The sequence below is a fragment of the Carcharhinus amblyrhynchos genome, chromosome 17, assembly GCF_965287045.1.
Source record: "Carcharhinus amblyrhynchos chromosome 17, sCarAmb.v2.hapA, whole genome shotgun sequence".
Lineage (NCBI taxonomy): Eukaryota > Metazoa > Chordata > Chondrichthyes > Carcharhiniformes > Carcharhinidae > Carcharhinus > Carcharhinus amblyrhynchos.
In genome coordinates, this window is record NC_137340.1 from 39,270,574 (window position 1) to 39,287,873 (window position 17,300).

The following is a 17,300-nucleotide window of genomic DNA, read 5'->3' on the forward strand; positions in this document are numbered from 1 at the left end:
CAGCACTATTCACGCTTTCTAGAGATCCCCAATCAAAGTACTTTTGAATTGTTGTCACCTTTGCAATATGGGAAATGCAGCAAACAATTTGCACAACGCAAGCTTCCACAAACAGCAATATGATAAGTGACCAGATAATCTTAATGTTCAATGGTATTAAATGTTGACAGACCTCCAGAAGACCTCCCTTGATCTTCTTCAATTACTGCCGTGTACCTTTAACTGGGAAAAGAATAGCATCTCCAAAACTGCAGCACTCCCTCAGTACTGCAATGAAGTGTCATCCTATATTACGAGCTTAGATTTCTGGAATGGCTTCCACTGAACTAAGGTTCTTAGTTTCATTCATCCACATTAAGATCCCACATACTGAATTGAACAACAATTAAGGGGAAAATTATTACACGAAGCTGAGGACAAGTTAATGGAAATTCAAGAATGACAAAAAAACCCACGAGAAAACTCAGGAAAAATGAAAACAGACTTGAAGTGTTGAAAACAGCAAAGCGAATTTAGAAAAGTAGTAAAATTTAAATAAAAAACTACTAACAGCAAAAACCATGCAATTAAATTGATAAGATTTCTCAATTAAAGAACAAAGTGTTGATTAACATAATAGAATACATCTTCCCTTCTATCTAAGGTCATCTAGCCACATACCTGCTGCATTCAACCACTGTGACTTTTAGGCGTCCTTCAGTGATGCTCGAGTCTTGCATGTAAAGATCACAGTTTTCTGCACTTGTTGTTGGAATAACTTGGTAGGGAAAGAATGGTTTGTACCTGGAAAGCAAAAGGGAAAAATGTTTTTTTTCCAAAAACATTCTTATTTTGTTTAATATTAATTATAAAGGAGTCATCACAATTAAGCTTCATTAACACTCAAGTTAATGAAACTGCATTCATCATGTTGCTTATCTGTGAACATCAAGAGGCATGACTCCTGATTTGAGCAATGATACCTTCCACACAATACAGGATGGGGAGTGTGCCCAGAGCTTGATGCAACTGCTGCTTTCCATACTTTGCTGAACCTAACCATATAATTTTAGATAACAATTGAAATAGCTAATAACTGAGTCTGGCCTATGTTGCTCTTAATTGAGAATCTTCCTCCAGACACAACAGAAAGCACAAAACTACTAGCACAACAGCTAGTTATGTTTCTTCATAGTATTTTCACAAACTGTCGACAGAGTAGCTACTAAATCTTACAGGTCAGGAAAGTTTGGGTTCAATTTCCAGCAGATTGCATTCAAACACCTGTAGGTATGCTCATTGTCAGAGGAAGAGGAGAAATTGCCAATGTCAGTGACCCCTGTTGGAAGGGCACATCCGAGGCTGTTGGCATTTACAAGTTCTAGCAGGGCTATGATGCCTTCTCCAATTGATCCAGTAGTATTTAAAACATATTCTTCACTGCATAATTCAGTATTGTTATTATTATGCATACAAATATTCACAAGTGCTAAGCTACTACGCTCTGTGACTGAGAAAACTTGCATGCCAAACTACACAACAAAAAAGGGGCTTATTTCACAATGACAAGAAAAGGCCCTGTGTTATCCACCAACAGCCAGGCCTATGTTTATTGCTTCTGTACTTGTTATGCAATGAAATTGACTGTTGATCCTATGTTTTGCCATTGGATGCCATTTCCAATCTTTGAACAAATATAATTGAATGCTAATGAAATATATTCATATTATTTTACCAAGAATATTTATGGTTAGGTGACTATTTAAACTAATAAAAGATGGCACTTCAATTTAATCAGTTATGCCACAGTTCAATTTAAATTTAAAAAGCTGCACAAAGTATTTGGTTGAAGTGTGAGAAATGATAGCCAGACTGCGCTAACAAAATTCAATTTGTTGAGAAATGAAAATTTAAATAAAGAAATGAAGCATCCTCTTCTGTTACTCTGGATAAGCAAATCTGTACACTCTAATGGTAATGGATATAAAGTCATTTCATACTCATTGGTCTTCTGTAGCTTTGCTCACAATAAGTCAGATGATGAGATAAGGCTCCTGCTCTTATACAGCAAAATATCACGCAATAGAGAACTAGCATGTATCCATCTTAGAGCAATGTTATTAAGTAAGAATGACCATGGATCATCCGATGTTGAACTGATGCTTAGTGAGAACACTTGGCAGATTATGGATTTCAGGTTCCTGGTCATAAACCCCGAGTATTGCATTTGGCTAAAATCTTACTCGAAACAGTGGCTTGCACCCGTAACAAAATGTGACATATTTTAGGTATAACACATTGGCAGATCTCCAATGAAACTTGTCATTGTGTGGTTGCTAGATGTTGTTGAAAGTTAAATACATTCACAGACTTACGTCAGCAAAATGCAGAGACTGTTTCCTGAGTGCATCCCAAATGATTTGTTTTCTTTATACCTACATAAAGTATAATACACGGATTTGCACATGTGACACGTGAAGGGGCCGATCACTTAGGATTGAAATGGAGAAAATTTCTTCATTCAAAAGAGTTGTGAATCTTTGGAATTCTTTAAACCAAAAGGTTGGGGATGCTGCATTGCTCAGTATATTTAAGGTTTGGATAGACAGGCTTTTGATGTCTTAGGCAACCAAGAATCATAGAATCCCTACAGTGCAGAAGGCAGCTATTTGGCCCATCGAGTCTGCACTGACAACAATCCCATCCAGGCCCTATCCACATAACCCCACATATTCAACCCACTAATCCCTCTAACCTATGCATCTCAGGACACAAAGTGGCAATTTAGCATAGCCAATGCACCTAATCCACACATCTTTGGATTGTGGGAGGAAGCCAAAGCTTCCCCAGAAGCAGGTCTGTCAAGTTGTCGGTTACTATTTTTTATCATTGGCACCTGCTACCTAGCCACTCATCATTGTGGTGCATGTCAGTCTATAGCAAGTGGCACCATTTCCCTCTTTTACCAGTTAGTTACTCCCAGCTGCTGTAGTTGATGTTTAGAGTCATGTCACACGCGTAAGCATACACTAGTTCTCATGCCCACTATTTCTAGTGCCAACACACCTGGAAGCTCCAAGAGGACTACCAAATTCGTGACTTTGTCCTACCAGAATATAACTGAAATGCCACAGACCACAAAGATGAAAGCTGTTGAGCTTACTTTCCTGGTAGCTATTCAAGAAGGTGCTGAAAACAAGGCTTTATAGACCAATTTGGTTCTAAGAGTCAGCTTTCTGTTTTATGTATTTCATGTCTTTGCTAAAAGGTGGCAGGTGCTTTCTCCATGTGTGTATCAAGCTCTGCATCAAGAAATATATTGCCTGTCTCCATGGATATGATGGGTAGCAGGATTTGCTAACTGCTTCCCGTTATTGTGTGAGGTCAGGGAATGAGGTGCAACACTTTGTCCCATGACCACAGTTTTCTTGTCACTCATCATCAGGGAGAACAAGTTCCAAGTATCAACATATTACGCCATATCACCACTGTAACATATCCTACAATCCTGAAGATTCTGTCAGCATTATTTTATTGGTTGAAATTTTATATATATAATAGAACAGTTACAACAGAAAATGCTCCCCCGGTGCACATAAATATATCCTGGTTCCCAGGTGATATATTCTGGTTCAAGACTGGAGCAACAAAGCAGCCAGTAATTTCAGTCCTAGCACAATGGTCCCAGGTTTGGATCTGAGAAGCTGGCATGTCTACAGTGGAATTCTGCCCTCCCATCTAACATGGTTTATGTCGAAGTCAAATATTCCAGTTACTGTAATCTCCTTTCCTAATTGCACAAGTCCTCTTGTAGATGAAACAATCAGATGTAGATAAGATCAAAAACCAGCTGCAGATTTGGCACTGATTTAATGCTTTTTTTACCTATTGCACTGACGCAGCAACGCGGTTTATGTAAATCCTGCTTACGTTAAACCACAACTTCAGGATGAGAAGACATGGGCAACTCAGTAAAAGAAAACAGGACAAATGTTAGGAAACAGAAAAGAGTCCAATACTTGGAACGGTCTTGCAGTAAAGGTAGGGGAGATAACAATTCTAACAGGAAATTCATGAGGTTCTGAAGTTATAGCTGCCGATGGTGCAGCAAAGAGAGGGGAGAGTTGCAAAAGGCCAGAGTCAGAGAAACAAATTTTGAGAAGACGTTGAGATGGAAGCAGTTACAGAGGTAGGAGCAGAGGGATTTAAAGACAAGGATGATGCTAAGTTTAAAGTGCTGGGTGATCAGAAGCCAACGTGGGTCATCATGGATAGGAATGATCTGATTTATTGTCACATGCATTAGTATACAGTGAAAAGTACTGTTTGTGTGTTATACAGATGAAGCATACTGTACATAAAGGAAAGAGTGCAGAATATAGTGTTACAGTCATAGCTAGGGTGTACAGAAATATCAACTTAATGCAACGTAGGTCTATTCAGAAGTCTGATGGCAGCAGGGAAGAAGCTGCTCGAGTCAGTTGGTACATGATCTCAGACTTCATCTTTTTCCCCAATGGAAGGAGGTGGAAGAGAGAACGTCTGGAGTGCGTGGGGTCCTCGATTATGCTGGGTGCTTTTCCAAGGCATGGACAGTGTCAGTGGTTGGGAGGCTGGTTTGAGTGATCAACTGGGCTTCGTTCACAACCCTTTGTAATTTCTTGTGGCCTTGGACAGAGCAATACCATATCAAACTGATACAACCAGAAAGAATGCTTTCTATAGTGCATCTATAAGAGTTGGAGAGAATCAGAGTTAACATGCCAAATTGCCTTTGGGAAAGCAGGAGGTGCTGGTGGGTTTTCTTAGCTACAGCATTGGCAATGGAAGGACTGGGACAGGTTTTTAGTGATCTGGATAACTAAAAACTAGAAGCTATCTACCATTTCTACTTTGTTCCCATTGATGTAGGTAGGGGCATGTCCTTCACTACACTTTCTGAAGTCGATGACTATCTCCTTCATTTTGTCGACATTAAGGGGAAGATTATTGTCAGCGCACCAGATACTCTCTTTCCTGTACTCCGTATCATCATTGTTTGAAATCTGACTTACTACGGTGGTGTCATCAGCAAACCTGAAAATCAAGAATTTGACGACAGTCATAAGTTTATAAGTAGTAAGGGGCTGAGGACAGAGCATTGTGGGGCATCGGTTTTGAGGATGATCGTGGAGGTGTTGTTGTTTATCCTTATTGATTGCAGTCAATGGGTTAGGAAGCTCAGGATCCAGTCACAGAGGGAAGTACTGAGCCCCAGGCCATGGAGTTTGGAGATGAGTTTCGCAGGAATAATGATGTTGAATGCTGACCTGCAGTTGATAAATAGGAGTCTGACACAGGTGTCTTTGTTATCTAGATGTTCTAGAGTTGAGTGCAAGTCCAGGGAGATGGCGGCTGTTGTGGACCTGTTGCAGCAGTAGGCAAGTTGTCATGGATCCAGGAAATCTGGGAGGCCGAAATTGATTTGTGCCTTTCGAAGCATTTTGTAATGATGGATGTCAGAGCCACCGGACGATAAGCATTAAGGCACACTGCTTGGCTTTTCTTTGGTACTGGGATGATGATCGTCCTCTTGAAGCAGATAGGGACTTCAGATTGATAGACTGATCTAAGAAGTTGAAGACGTCTACAAATACCCCTGCAAACTGGTCCCGCTACCCGGCTACCCCATCTGCGCCAGTTGCTTTCTGTGGGTTGACCTTTGAGAAGGCTGCTATGAAGGCTGCACTGGCGACCTCAGATACAGCTTCGTTCGAGGCTTCCAGGATGGAGGGTGTGCTCTCGCTGACCTCTTGCTCAAAACGGGCATAGAATGCATTGAGCTCATCGGGAAGTGGTGCATTGGTGCTGGCAATTTTACATGCCTTCATCTTGTAGCCAACTACGTCTTGCAGACATTGCCATAGTTGGCGGGAGTCCACGTGACTAATCTGGGTCTCCAGCTTGGTTTGGTAGTGTCTTTGACATCTTTGATGGATCTCCTTAGGTCATATCTGGCTTTCTTGTATAGATCAGGGTCACCTGACTTGAACGCCTCAGACCTAGACTTCAGCAAGCAGTGGATATTCCTGTTCATTCATGGTTTCCAGTTGAGAAACACACAGATTTGCTTCTTTGGCACACAGTCATCTACACACTCACTAATGAAATCGGTCACTGTTGTGGCGTACTCGTTCAGGCTGGTTGCAGTGTTTTTAAATACTGACCAGTCTACTGACTCTAAGCAGTCCCATAGCAGATTATCTGTTTCTTCGGACCAATATTGCACGACTTTTTGTCCTCTTGTAGGGTAAGACATGGCAACAAAGTATTTGATGAGCTGGTAATGGGACCAAGTGGAAAAGAAGTCGTGATGATTGGAAAGCACACAGTCTTACCAATCTTTTCTCTTTTCAATCTGAAAAGACTCAGTCTCTACAGTCTCATCTCATAACTTACCCTGATACTGGAGATTAGCCTTTAGCCTCTTCCCTGTGCTGCCTCCAGCATTTGCAGGTCTAGTTTTCTGGCAGCCAGAACTGGATACAGTATTGAAGTTGTGGTCTGACCAAGGCACAATACAGTTTGATTCTCCTCTAACTTGTGTTCCACTGTTGTGGTTAATGAGTTCAACATCAGATTTGTTTAAGGCTGCACTGTATTCGTTGGACATGTTTAGTGCTGTCCTTAGCTACCTCAACACCATTCATGGAATTAGTATGTCATCTATTTTTCCTTTCTCAAGTTTATCACCTTACAAATCACAACATTAAATTTCATCTACCTACGTTTATCTATTTTGCACACCTCAATCTAACAACTTCAGTTTTTCTTCCAATTCCAGCTTTCCTTCCAATTTGATATCATCTTTAAATGTTACCACTTTGCACTGAGTTTATGAAGGTCATTTTTGTAAATTAGGAACAGCAATTGTCCCAACATCAAGTGATAAGGTAACAGAGCAGCCAGCAGAATGCATCAATACCTGTAATGTAGTAAAACATGCTGAGTTCCTACATTCATTTACCATCAGTGACCGGAATGGTTTGAAATATATAAATGGCTTGAGAATTATCTTGAAAGGAGTACAGCCAATATCAGCACGTGAATATCACTGAACTTCAGAAGAGATCAAGACCAGCTAGCCCTTAAAATCTTTCCATTAGTGAAAATTTTGTCTCGATTGTGGTAATTTTAAATTTTTATAAAATTTATTTTATGGGATGAGGACATCGCTGGCTAGGCCAACACACATTTCCCATCCCTAGTTGTCCTTCAGAAGGTGGTGGTGAGCTGCCTTGAGCTGCTGTAGTCCCTGAGTTGTAGGTACACCTATGGTGCTGTTAGAGTGGCAAATCTAGTATTTTGACTCAGTGACAGAGAAGGAATGGCGACAAATTTCCAAGTCAGGATGGTGAGTGACTTGGAGGGAAACCTCCAGATGGGGGTGTTTCCAAGCATTGTTCTTGCTCTTCTAGATGGTAGCAGTCTGGGTTCAAATTTAATATGGTGAAAGATGCCTCAATAAAATTACATAAAACTGTACAAATCAGGGCAGTAACATCCATGACCATCTGTGCTTGTGAAGTTACTCAAAATCTCCCGTTCTCATTGGCAAAGGGGTGGGATAAATAGGAGACTGTACAAATCAGTACATGAGCATGTATAATGTTTTTGGGTTTGACACAATAACCTATTGATTATGATTTATTTTGTAATCTAAAAAAGAATTTGCAAGTAGTTACCTGGTACACATCAAGAATAAATACCTGGATAAGAAACCCTCAAAGTGTTACCTTATCTCAAAATATTTATTTGCCAAGCCAAGAAATCACAGAGCTAAAAAGTCGATTCACGTAAAGTGGTCATTAATCTTATCAAAATAAACTAGCTGCAGCTGCTATAGCACAGAACCCATATTCCATTACAGATTTACATAGTTCAGGGAACTGAAACACCTTTGCGTCCAAGGGCTTACATATATACTGCACCTTGTTTCATCCATGCTGGCTAGCATAACCGTTCATTTTTCAAGATTACATTAATGGATTCACACCTGGATCAGATTGGCCCCTGGGTTCCCTTTTACATTAAAGGTTACAACAGTTCCCAGGTTAACATCATATTTTCTATTCCTAAAAAATAATTTGTGCGTCTGTACATATACTCAATTCAAGTCACTGCTTACGTCAGGAGTCAATGATGTGTTTGATATCATACTGGAGGAGACCAAAGCGAGGGGTCCAAAGGTGGGGGTCATGACTATAAGACAATCACTGATAAATTCATGAAGGAATTCAGGAGACTCCTCTTTGCCTGAAAAGTGGTTGCAATACAGTACCACAGGGAATAGTTAAGGTGAAAGCATTGATGCACTTAACAGGAAGCTGGATAAACACAAGGAGGGAGAGGAATTGAAAGTTACACTGAACAGGTTAGATGAAGATGAGTGGGAGGAGGATCATGCAAAACATTAACAATGGAGGGACCAGTAGAGCTGAATGGCTTATTTCTGTGTAGTACACTCCATGTCATTTCATGCAACCACATTAGAAAGGCAGTTTTCTATATTTGTATCAGGACCTTTGCTGTGTGAGGACTGCTATGGGTTTAAGGACAGCTCTCCAGTTACATTTCAAGAGTCTGCTCACAGAAAAGACAGATCTTTAATTGTTAAAAGATCAAAGACTAGTAGTGTACAGCCATATTATGGAAATACATATTCAAAACTGTTCCATAGGTCCTTTCATTACCAAGTGAAAGTGTACATCTTCAAAGAGCTCCCATCTACCATCGAGAACCATTTGTCTTATAACTAAGAGTTACTGTGACTGGCCAATAGGCTGATTAGGGTTTTTGAGAGCCACAAGTGATCCAAAATCCAGTGCTCTTGTTGGGGAGCCGGAGTAGAGGGAAGAGAACAAAATATGTCAAAAACACTTGGACAAAATGTGTCCTTTTATTCCTATATTATCTCAACTCTTAATAAAATATTCATTTTCACACAGCAAGAACTTTGGGTGAGGGAGCATAAAGGCTAACCAGTAATAGTTCCTCATTCTGACCACTTCTTAGTAATCCCTGCTGAAGATAGTGACCCATAAACAATGAGTCAGCAGAGGATCATGCTCAGTTACAAAGTCGCTTGCTGTTGCATTATCAGCCTTTTACACACTAACATAGGTTAAACAAGAATGACAAGGGACCAGAAGCCAGTTGGCTCACTGAAACATCCCCCCTACACCTCCATCCCTTTCCCCAGTATTAGTCAGTACCTTTTGGAAAGAAGCACAGAAACCATAGATAATAAGTGACCTTGGGGAATTCTATAAGAGAACCAATGGCAGGCCACACTTAACGTTCAGAAAAATCACTGGAACCCAGCAAACATCCTCTTCCAATTAGATAACTTACCTACACACCAGAATGATCAGCAGCAGCTCTGGGAGCAATAAAACATGAATGGCAAGTTTCAGCCGTCAATCACAGCAATCTGACAACTTGCTGAGGTGTCAGCAGTTGGAAGCCACTTTACAGGCATGAAAGATATGTATCAGAGTTTGGGTATTGGTTTTATTGACATCTGTATTCAGAATTAGGTCCTGGAATATTTTTTAGTTTCTATAAACCTTGTGAAAGGTAACTCAACCTGGTCTACAGTCCCTTGCTGTCAGGCAGAACTCAGTAGGCTTACAAGCTGATGCCAGGATTCAATGTTATAATCCTGTAGTGTTGGAGACACAGGTTGGCCTCATTTAGAGAATCACAGTATTTTCAGCTGTAGCTGAGCAATTTCCATAATATCCTGGCTAATCCTGATTCAAAGTTGATGGAATATCCTCATTTGTACATATTAAACACTGACTAAAATCAGTTCTGTGGAATGTCTCTTCACCATCCACTATTAATTCCAATAGACTTTGCTTGTTAGACAGCAATTTCTGCACCTCTTATTTATATTCTCTGCTTACGCTTGTCCAATACAATTTAATAGCATGACAAATATCAATGGAATCAAGATCACAAGTCGTAGCTTGCTTTCTTGATTTCTTGATCACTTTCTCTTGTGGAAAGACAAAAGAGTGTGCATGACCAGAAGTTAATTTGTTCTAGTTTTCATTTGGAGAATCTTCTGCGTCATTTGTTAATACCAACAGAATTCACACATTGATCTCAGTGAACGTCCTGGAGACACCACTCCTAAATGATAAATGAAACACCTTTGCGCATTAGCTAAAGGTATTGATTTAAATATTAACTCAAAATACCACAGGAATTCAAAATCTACCCTTTATCTAAGTAATCTGAGTTCGCATACCAGCCAAGGCCAAAACACACACATTAATGAAATGGCTACTCACACAACAGTGAAAGAAAAGGACTACTTCAGGTAACTCAAAAAACCAACTACCATCACACAAAAAGTTGATTTGCAGGTGCAGCAGACAATTAAGGCAGCAAATGGAATTTTGTCCTTCATTGCTAACAGGATGGAGTTTAAAACTAGGGAAGTTATGTTGCAGCTGTATAAGGTGCTGGTGAGGCCACACCTGGAGTACCGTGTACAGTTTTGGTTTCCTTACTTAAGAAAAGATACACTGGCACTGGAGGGCATACAGAGGAGATTGACTAGGTTGATTCCAGAGTTAAGAGGGCTCATGAGGAAAGACTAAGTAGACTGGGGCTATATTCCTTGGAATTTAGAGGTATGAAGAGAGATCTTAAATAACATATAAAATTATGAAGAGAACAGATAAGATAGAAACAGGGAGGTTGTTTCCACTGGCAGATAAAATTAGAACTAGGGGACATAACCTCAAAATAAGGGGGAGTCAATTTAGGTCTGAGTTGACAAGAAACTTCTTCACCCAAAGGCTTGTGAATCTGAGGAATTCCCTGCCCAGTGAAGCAGTTGAGGCATACATCATTTAATATTTTTTTCAAGCAAAGATAGATAGATTTTTGAACAGTAAAGGAATTCAGAGTTATGGTGAGCAGGCACGTAAATGGAGCTGAGTCCATGAAAAGAATAGCCATGACCTTATTGAATGGTGGAGCAGGCAAGAAGGGCCAAATGGTCTGCATAATTGCTTACTTGTGACAATTGTTCTGAAACACTTGCTCTGGTGTAGTATTAGCAGTGTCCAATTATTCAGCCCAACAAACAATTCAACATTTCAAGAGTATTGTGTCAAGTTAGGTATATTTTCATTTCATATAGCTATAGATTTCAAAATTATTGACCTACTAGTGGATTAATATATATTTCTGCAATCATCCTGTAACAATTGATTTTTCTGCTGTAATGTTTTAATCCTACGCTTAATGTTGAATACCTGTAATATAAGAAATATACTATTGTCCGCAGTTAGACCTTGCGCAACAAAGCAAAAGCTTTATATGCTAACTTTGGACATCAAATGTAAGTCAAGGCAAAAAGCAAGTAGCTGAAAATGGTCAATAATCAACAAGGTAGAAAGTACTTTGCATCAACCCATACTAGAGGGGTTTTTCATGCCATTACAACACAAGAAGCTACTGTATAACCTATGGGGTGCGACCATCAACTTGCCGGCACAAATTCAGGCAGGTCATTAAATACCAACTTAAGGGAGAAAGTCTCATGCTACTTTGGCTCACACAAGCAACAGTACAGCATTAAACAGTTTCCAACTGATAGTCTGATGACTTCAAAACATTCAGCAGAAGGAAAGAGCCAACTGCCTTTGTGGCTGCACACAAATGCTAAAAATATAACTAATTTGCTGAGTGCTTTGCTTGGCACATGGTGGCAAGTAGATCGTAGTTTAACTTAATACTATTGGCTCACAAAATATATACCAAATTGTGTAATTAGACAAAGTGAAAAAACAAACCACCTAATTAATATTGGACCATTATGATTTTCAAGCAGAAAAAGATTATGCCATATTTAAACTACTGCAATGCAAATTAGATACAATTAGGAGAACACTATTTAAGAATTAAAACTCCCAAGAGTCATCAGGTCTGTGCACAAGTACCAATTGAGAGGGGTCTGAGGATGGAACCAATACCACAATAATAAGTTTGAGGTACAAAGCAACCTCTATCACAAATGAGTCACACACTTGCAGACCTTAAAACATCAACTAATTATTATCTTGGGTTCACTGCTGGCCACATATTCCAGGTGTAGACTGATACGTTTTGTCGATTTGTACGTTCACTTCGAGTCACTTGGGAATAGCTTTAATGACAATCCAGTCAAAATAAAGATCGCCGCTATAATTCGCACCATTGTGGACCAGCCAGAACATCACGTTAGGGCAGAGAGGCAGGGGCTAATTCCTCACTTCTATTTCCATAGACATCAACTCTAAGATCCTTCTAGATTTGGATTGCATGGAGAAGCGTTCGCCAATTTAATATATTATGCCTCATAGGTGTCAATGTGCCATAAAGCAGGATCGTAATAAAGGAGAGAACTTCCATGCGACTTAAGCAAACTCCATGAGGAAACTGAAGAGAAACAAAATTAACTCTGCAAACCTATTGCCAATTGGAAAATTTGAGGAATACCAATTTATCGCTAATTTTATATGCTATGCAACATACACTCATCAAAATACATAACCTGCATTGCAGCTTGCAACACTGTTTGGGATATTATTAGTATATCATAGACCACAAATTGAAATGTTAACTAGAAAATTAGGTTTGTGGCACTGGACAATTATTTGTTTTACAACAAAAACAGAAAAATGCTGGAAAGTTTTAGCAGGTTTGACAGCATCTGCAGAGAGTACAGCTAATGTTTCAAGTCTAGATGACTCTTAGTCAGAGCCCTCTCTGACAACAAGGGTCATTTAGACTCAAAACATTGGATCTACTCTCTCTCCACAGATGCTATCAGACCTGCTGAGATTTTCCAGCATTTTTCTGTTTTTATTTCAGATTCCTGCATTTGCAGCATTTTGCATTTATCCAATTATTTGTTTTAATTTGTTACGGACAATTTGGAGAACATTTCAAAATAAATACACTGCAGTATCCAATTTCTCTCAATTGATAGCATTCGCACTTGGAGTCAAGATTTAAATTGCACATAATTTAGGCTGACACTTAGTCTTAAGATATTGAAAACACATTGAATGAGGGCTTTTCAAATAGAGCAATATGGCTAACCTTTTCCTTCAACCCACACTGGAATCGGGTTATTTGCTAATTTGTCTCACTTTCTGTACCAATTTACCTACATAAAGTAACTGTAAAAAAAATACTGGACATGAAGCTTGGAAAACATGACCAGGTGATATATGAATACAAGTTCTTACTTGATGCCCAAATTGGAAAAGTGATCCAATATTGCATTCAGCTCACAATCTAGTGATGAAGAGGATAAAAATAATTGGAAATGAAATTCTATCCAAATTGAGATTAGCATTAATTTTAAACCCTGCTCATAGATCTAATAACTTTCCTAAATATTTTGATAGCAAACAGCTATCAAATTGCTAATGGTTAGGAATTGAGCTGGAAAAACAAACTACTTCATCCTATTATTTTACCAGTAAGCTATACAGTAACAGTAAACAGTAGCCTGATGAAAGGTTTTTGAATTGAAAAATAAGCTCTCTCTCCTTCACTAATCTGCTGCCTGATCTGCTCAGTGTTTCCAGTATTTTCTATTCTTGAGAGAAACAATACCATGTTCGACTCAAAAATCATTTTCAATGATCAACAATGACAAAATACAACAAAACTTAGTTAAAGAAAAATAATAAATGGGATCTTTATACAAGGTCACACTTACCAACTGTAAGACACAGCTCACTGTAACCTTCATGTTAAACACATTTCTTATGCACAAGTTGGAATGTTAAACATATAATTGTGTAAGTGAGCTTTATAATGTTAGTCTTTGCACAGAAAGAAGTAGTATTTTCAGAGTATAGCAACACTGACTTGTAAAGCATCAGCTGTGACTCACTTGGTAGCAGTCTGGCCTCAGAATGATATGGCTGTCCCACGCCAGGACTTGAGCATAAAAATCAAAGCCGATAATCTATTGTAGTAATGAATTCATGCTGCATTGAGATGCTGAACAAAGGCCTCACCCGTCCCCTCAGATGGGCAATCTAGATCCCATGGCATAGAAAGATGAGCAAGGGAATTGTCCCAAGAGCTTGCCGTGCACAAGTTGATTATCATGCTTCCTATATTACGTTATGATCCCATTAAACACCGTTCATGATCAAGTAAGAAATCTAACTAACCGGCAGACCTACATCATAAGATTTCATGATTTTAAGCAAAAAATGCCTTCTTGAATATGGAGAAAATAAACAAAGCTAGCTCAACAGTATAGCTGAAGACTTATGGTATAAACTTAGTTATTTTACTTTCCCCCAATATTTCTCTCATCTTCCAAAACCTTGAAAATTCATTCACTTTTCCTGGAGACAGCCCAAAAGGTATGTCACAACCCTCTGGAATTCACCGACTTCTCCTTAATATTCCAGCTATTCCTTGACGTACAAATTATATTGGGATCCTACCATTAGTTTTTGGCTAAACAATCCCCCAATTTTATTTAAAGGCCTCATGACTGTGGACTCTTCAGCTCCTTGTCTTAGATTTGGACATACAGACAGATATTTTCAGTCTACTCCCACAGCTTCTGTATGTCTCTTTCCAAATGAACTATTCATGCTTTCTGTCACAAGGTTTGAGGACCACTGTGGATTTCTTCCACTAGTTGCAACGTGGATCAAACCTTCCAGCTACTTTTCCCTCATGATACTCAAATTGAACTGCCTGCTTCTGTCTGCAAGCACACAGATAAATTGAAGAAAAGAATCATCTAATCAAAGCTCCAATGATTGATACTCCTCTTGGACATTTACATCTCTTTCTCCATTATAAGCTTAGAAATGGATCATATGTTGTTCAGGTTATTTTTACCATCAACTTTGAACTTGTAAGATAAATATAGGTTAGCTTTCAATGATAATTAATTCAAGTTTGTTTGAATTGCATTTACTTCAGAGTTACTCATCAGTTTCTCAATCTTGGTCCTTTTTTTAAGCAATTAAAACTTTAATTCCTAAAATTAAAAGTTATATTCTGAAATATATGAATTATGAACTACACATCTGCAACAATTACAACAGCGATTATACTGCAATAGGGCTTCATTGGCTGTGAATTCTGTGGGATGTCCTGGAGTCATGAAAGGTGCTGTATAAATGCAAGTCTTTCTAAAAAAAGCATTTGTAGCAATGATGAGTTCAGTGAATTAAATAACATTTTCAGAAAGGTTCCAGATTTGCTACTATGGAAACAAGTAAATATTTACTTATCTGAACAGTTAAAAACAGTTGTTCACTGGAGGGTGAACACAGCTGGATAATTATTCGCTTTATTTTTTAGCAGAGGGTATTTAGATTGCAAATGAATGCCTCCTTCAATAACAAATGAACGAAGAAAAGCTTAAACAATCTGCTTGAATGAAGTTGTCTCCCTATCAGTAATTAATTTTTCTTCAGAGCTGTCCTTATCCAGAAGGGTGGAAGATCTCCTTGCTGATAATTTTGCCAAGTATATAAAAATGAAATAGAAATAATACTTTATACACCCACCAGCTGTTTCCAAAGGATTAACAAATGGGAGAATTTTATCCCCTGGTTCCTTCAGCTGTACCCCCATTATAAATGTAACCAATGATAACATTGGAAATTATATTGTAACCAATGGTAACATGTTGTGAAAGTCAGCTGACCCTATAGACAATGTAACCACTGGCAAAATGATATGGTAATCAGTTGACCAGCTGACCAAGTACAATTAGAAAGCAGGTGGGATTGTGTGGTCTAGGGTATGGCCCGTGTGTTGGTGTAATAATATTTCCTTATTAAACCTTATTCTTTGATTTACATTGTGAAGATAGTTTTTTTTATTGCTTACAACTGAAGTATCCTTACTGCCAATGAACACTGCCTGGTCTACAAACTGATTAAACCTCCCAACTAACCAATGAAGAAGTACAGAGTTAGGTCTGCAGAGTTAATCATTAGGGAAGGTCAGTGTAAATGCACAAGGCCTAAACGACTAATTCTGAAGTTGTTAATACAATAAGTAATGTAAATCCTAACCTCTTATGGCCAACCATTTACTTGGTATAAAAGGTTGTAGAATCCAGCATCAGAAATCAATCCGGGCAGATTATTACTGATTGACTGGCTCAGTGACACAAAAATGGATACAGAAAGTCTCAAAAGAACACTGTCACAGGGGTTCTGTAGGCCTGTCACAGGTGTTCAGTGGGCCTTTTGTCACAGTAAGTGAGACATCTCAAAGGCAGTACAGCAGATCACATTTATATTAGATGAAGTGGGCAGGGCACCATGGCAGTGCTTAAATGCCTGTCTGCGCTCAGGCAATGGACAATGACTCAGATTTACACAGGGCCTTTAATATAAAAGAACACCCCAAGTTGCTACATACCTGCATTATGAAACAAGATTTGATACTGAGCCACATAAAAAGATGTTAGAACAACGACAAAATGTTTGGTCAAGAAGGCAGATTTTAAGGAGCATTTTAAAGGAGGAGAGGTAGTGAGGTGGAGCGGTTGAGGGAGGGCATTCAAGACAGTGGGCCAAGGTAGCTGACAGCATGGCCACGTAATGTTGGAGGAATTAAAATTGGGCATTCACAAAGATGTGCTAATTTGACAAGGGCAGAGATGTTGGACGATTGTATAACAGGATGATACGACTCTGGAATAATTTGAAAACCATCTCCAAGATAGATATAGTATTAGATCCAAAGAAGAGGCATACAGATTGGCCATAAAAGAACAACAGGCCTGACGATTGGGAACAATTTAAAAATCAGCAAAGGAGGACCAAGGGATTGATTGCTGGTAAAATAAAGTATGAGAGGAAGCTGGCAGCTGTAGGTAAAATGTTAGAATCCGTCATCAAGGGGGAAATAGCGAGGCATCTTGAGGGGAATTGCTTGATAGAGCAGACGCAGCACAGTTTCATTAAAGGGAAGTCGTGTCTGACAAATTTACTGGAGTTCTATGAGGATGTGTCTAGGGCGGTGGATAGAGGAGAGCCGGTGGATGTGGTCTTTCTTGATTTTCAGAAGACGTTTGACAAGGTACCTCACAAGAGGTTATTGCAGAAGGTCAGGGGACATGGAGTTGGGGGTAGGGTGTTAGCGTGGATAGAGGATTGGTTGTCAAATAGGAGGCAGAGAGTGGGGGTCAATGGGTGCTATTCGGATTGGTGGATGGTGACTAGTGGAGTGCCCCAGGGGTCGGTGCTGGGGCCTCAGCTATTTACCATTTA

At 39.2% G+C, this 17,300-nt stretch overlaps 1 protein-coding gene across 1 annotated transcript in view; it reads right to left on the reverse strand.

Annotated features, from left to right (window-relative positions):
* The window catches only part of pdzd8 (PDZ domain containing 8), a 199,803-nt gene that overhangs the window by 122,641 nt on the left and 59,862 nt on the right, over window positions 1-17,300 (reverse strand). The window contains 1 exon segment of the mRNA XM_080205842.1: window positions 661-783. Within this exon segment, the coding sequence (XP_080061968.1) occupies window positions 661-783 (123 nt within the window).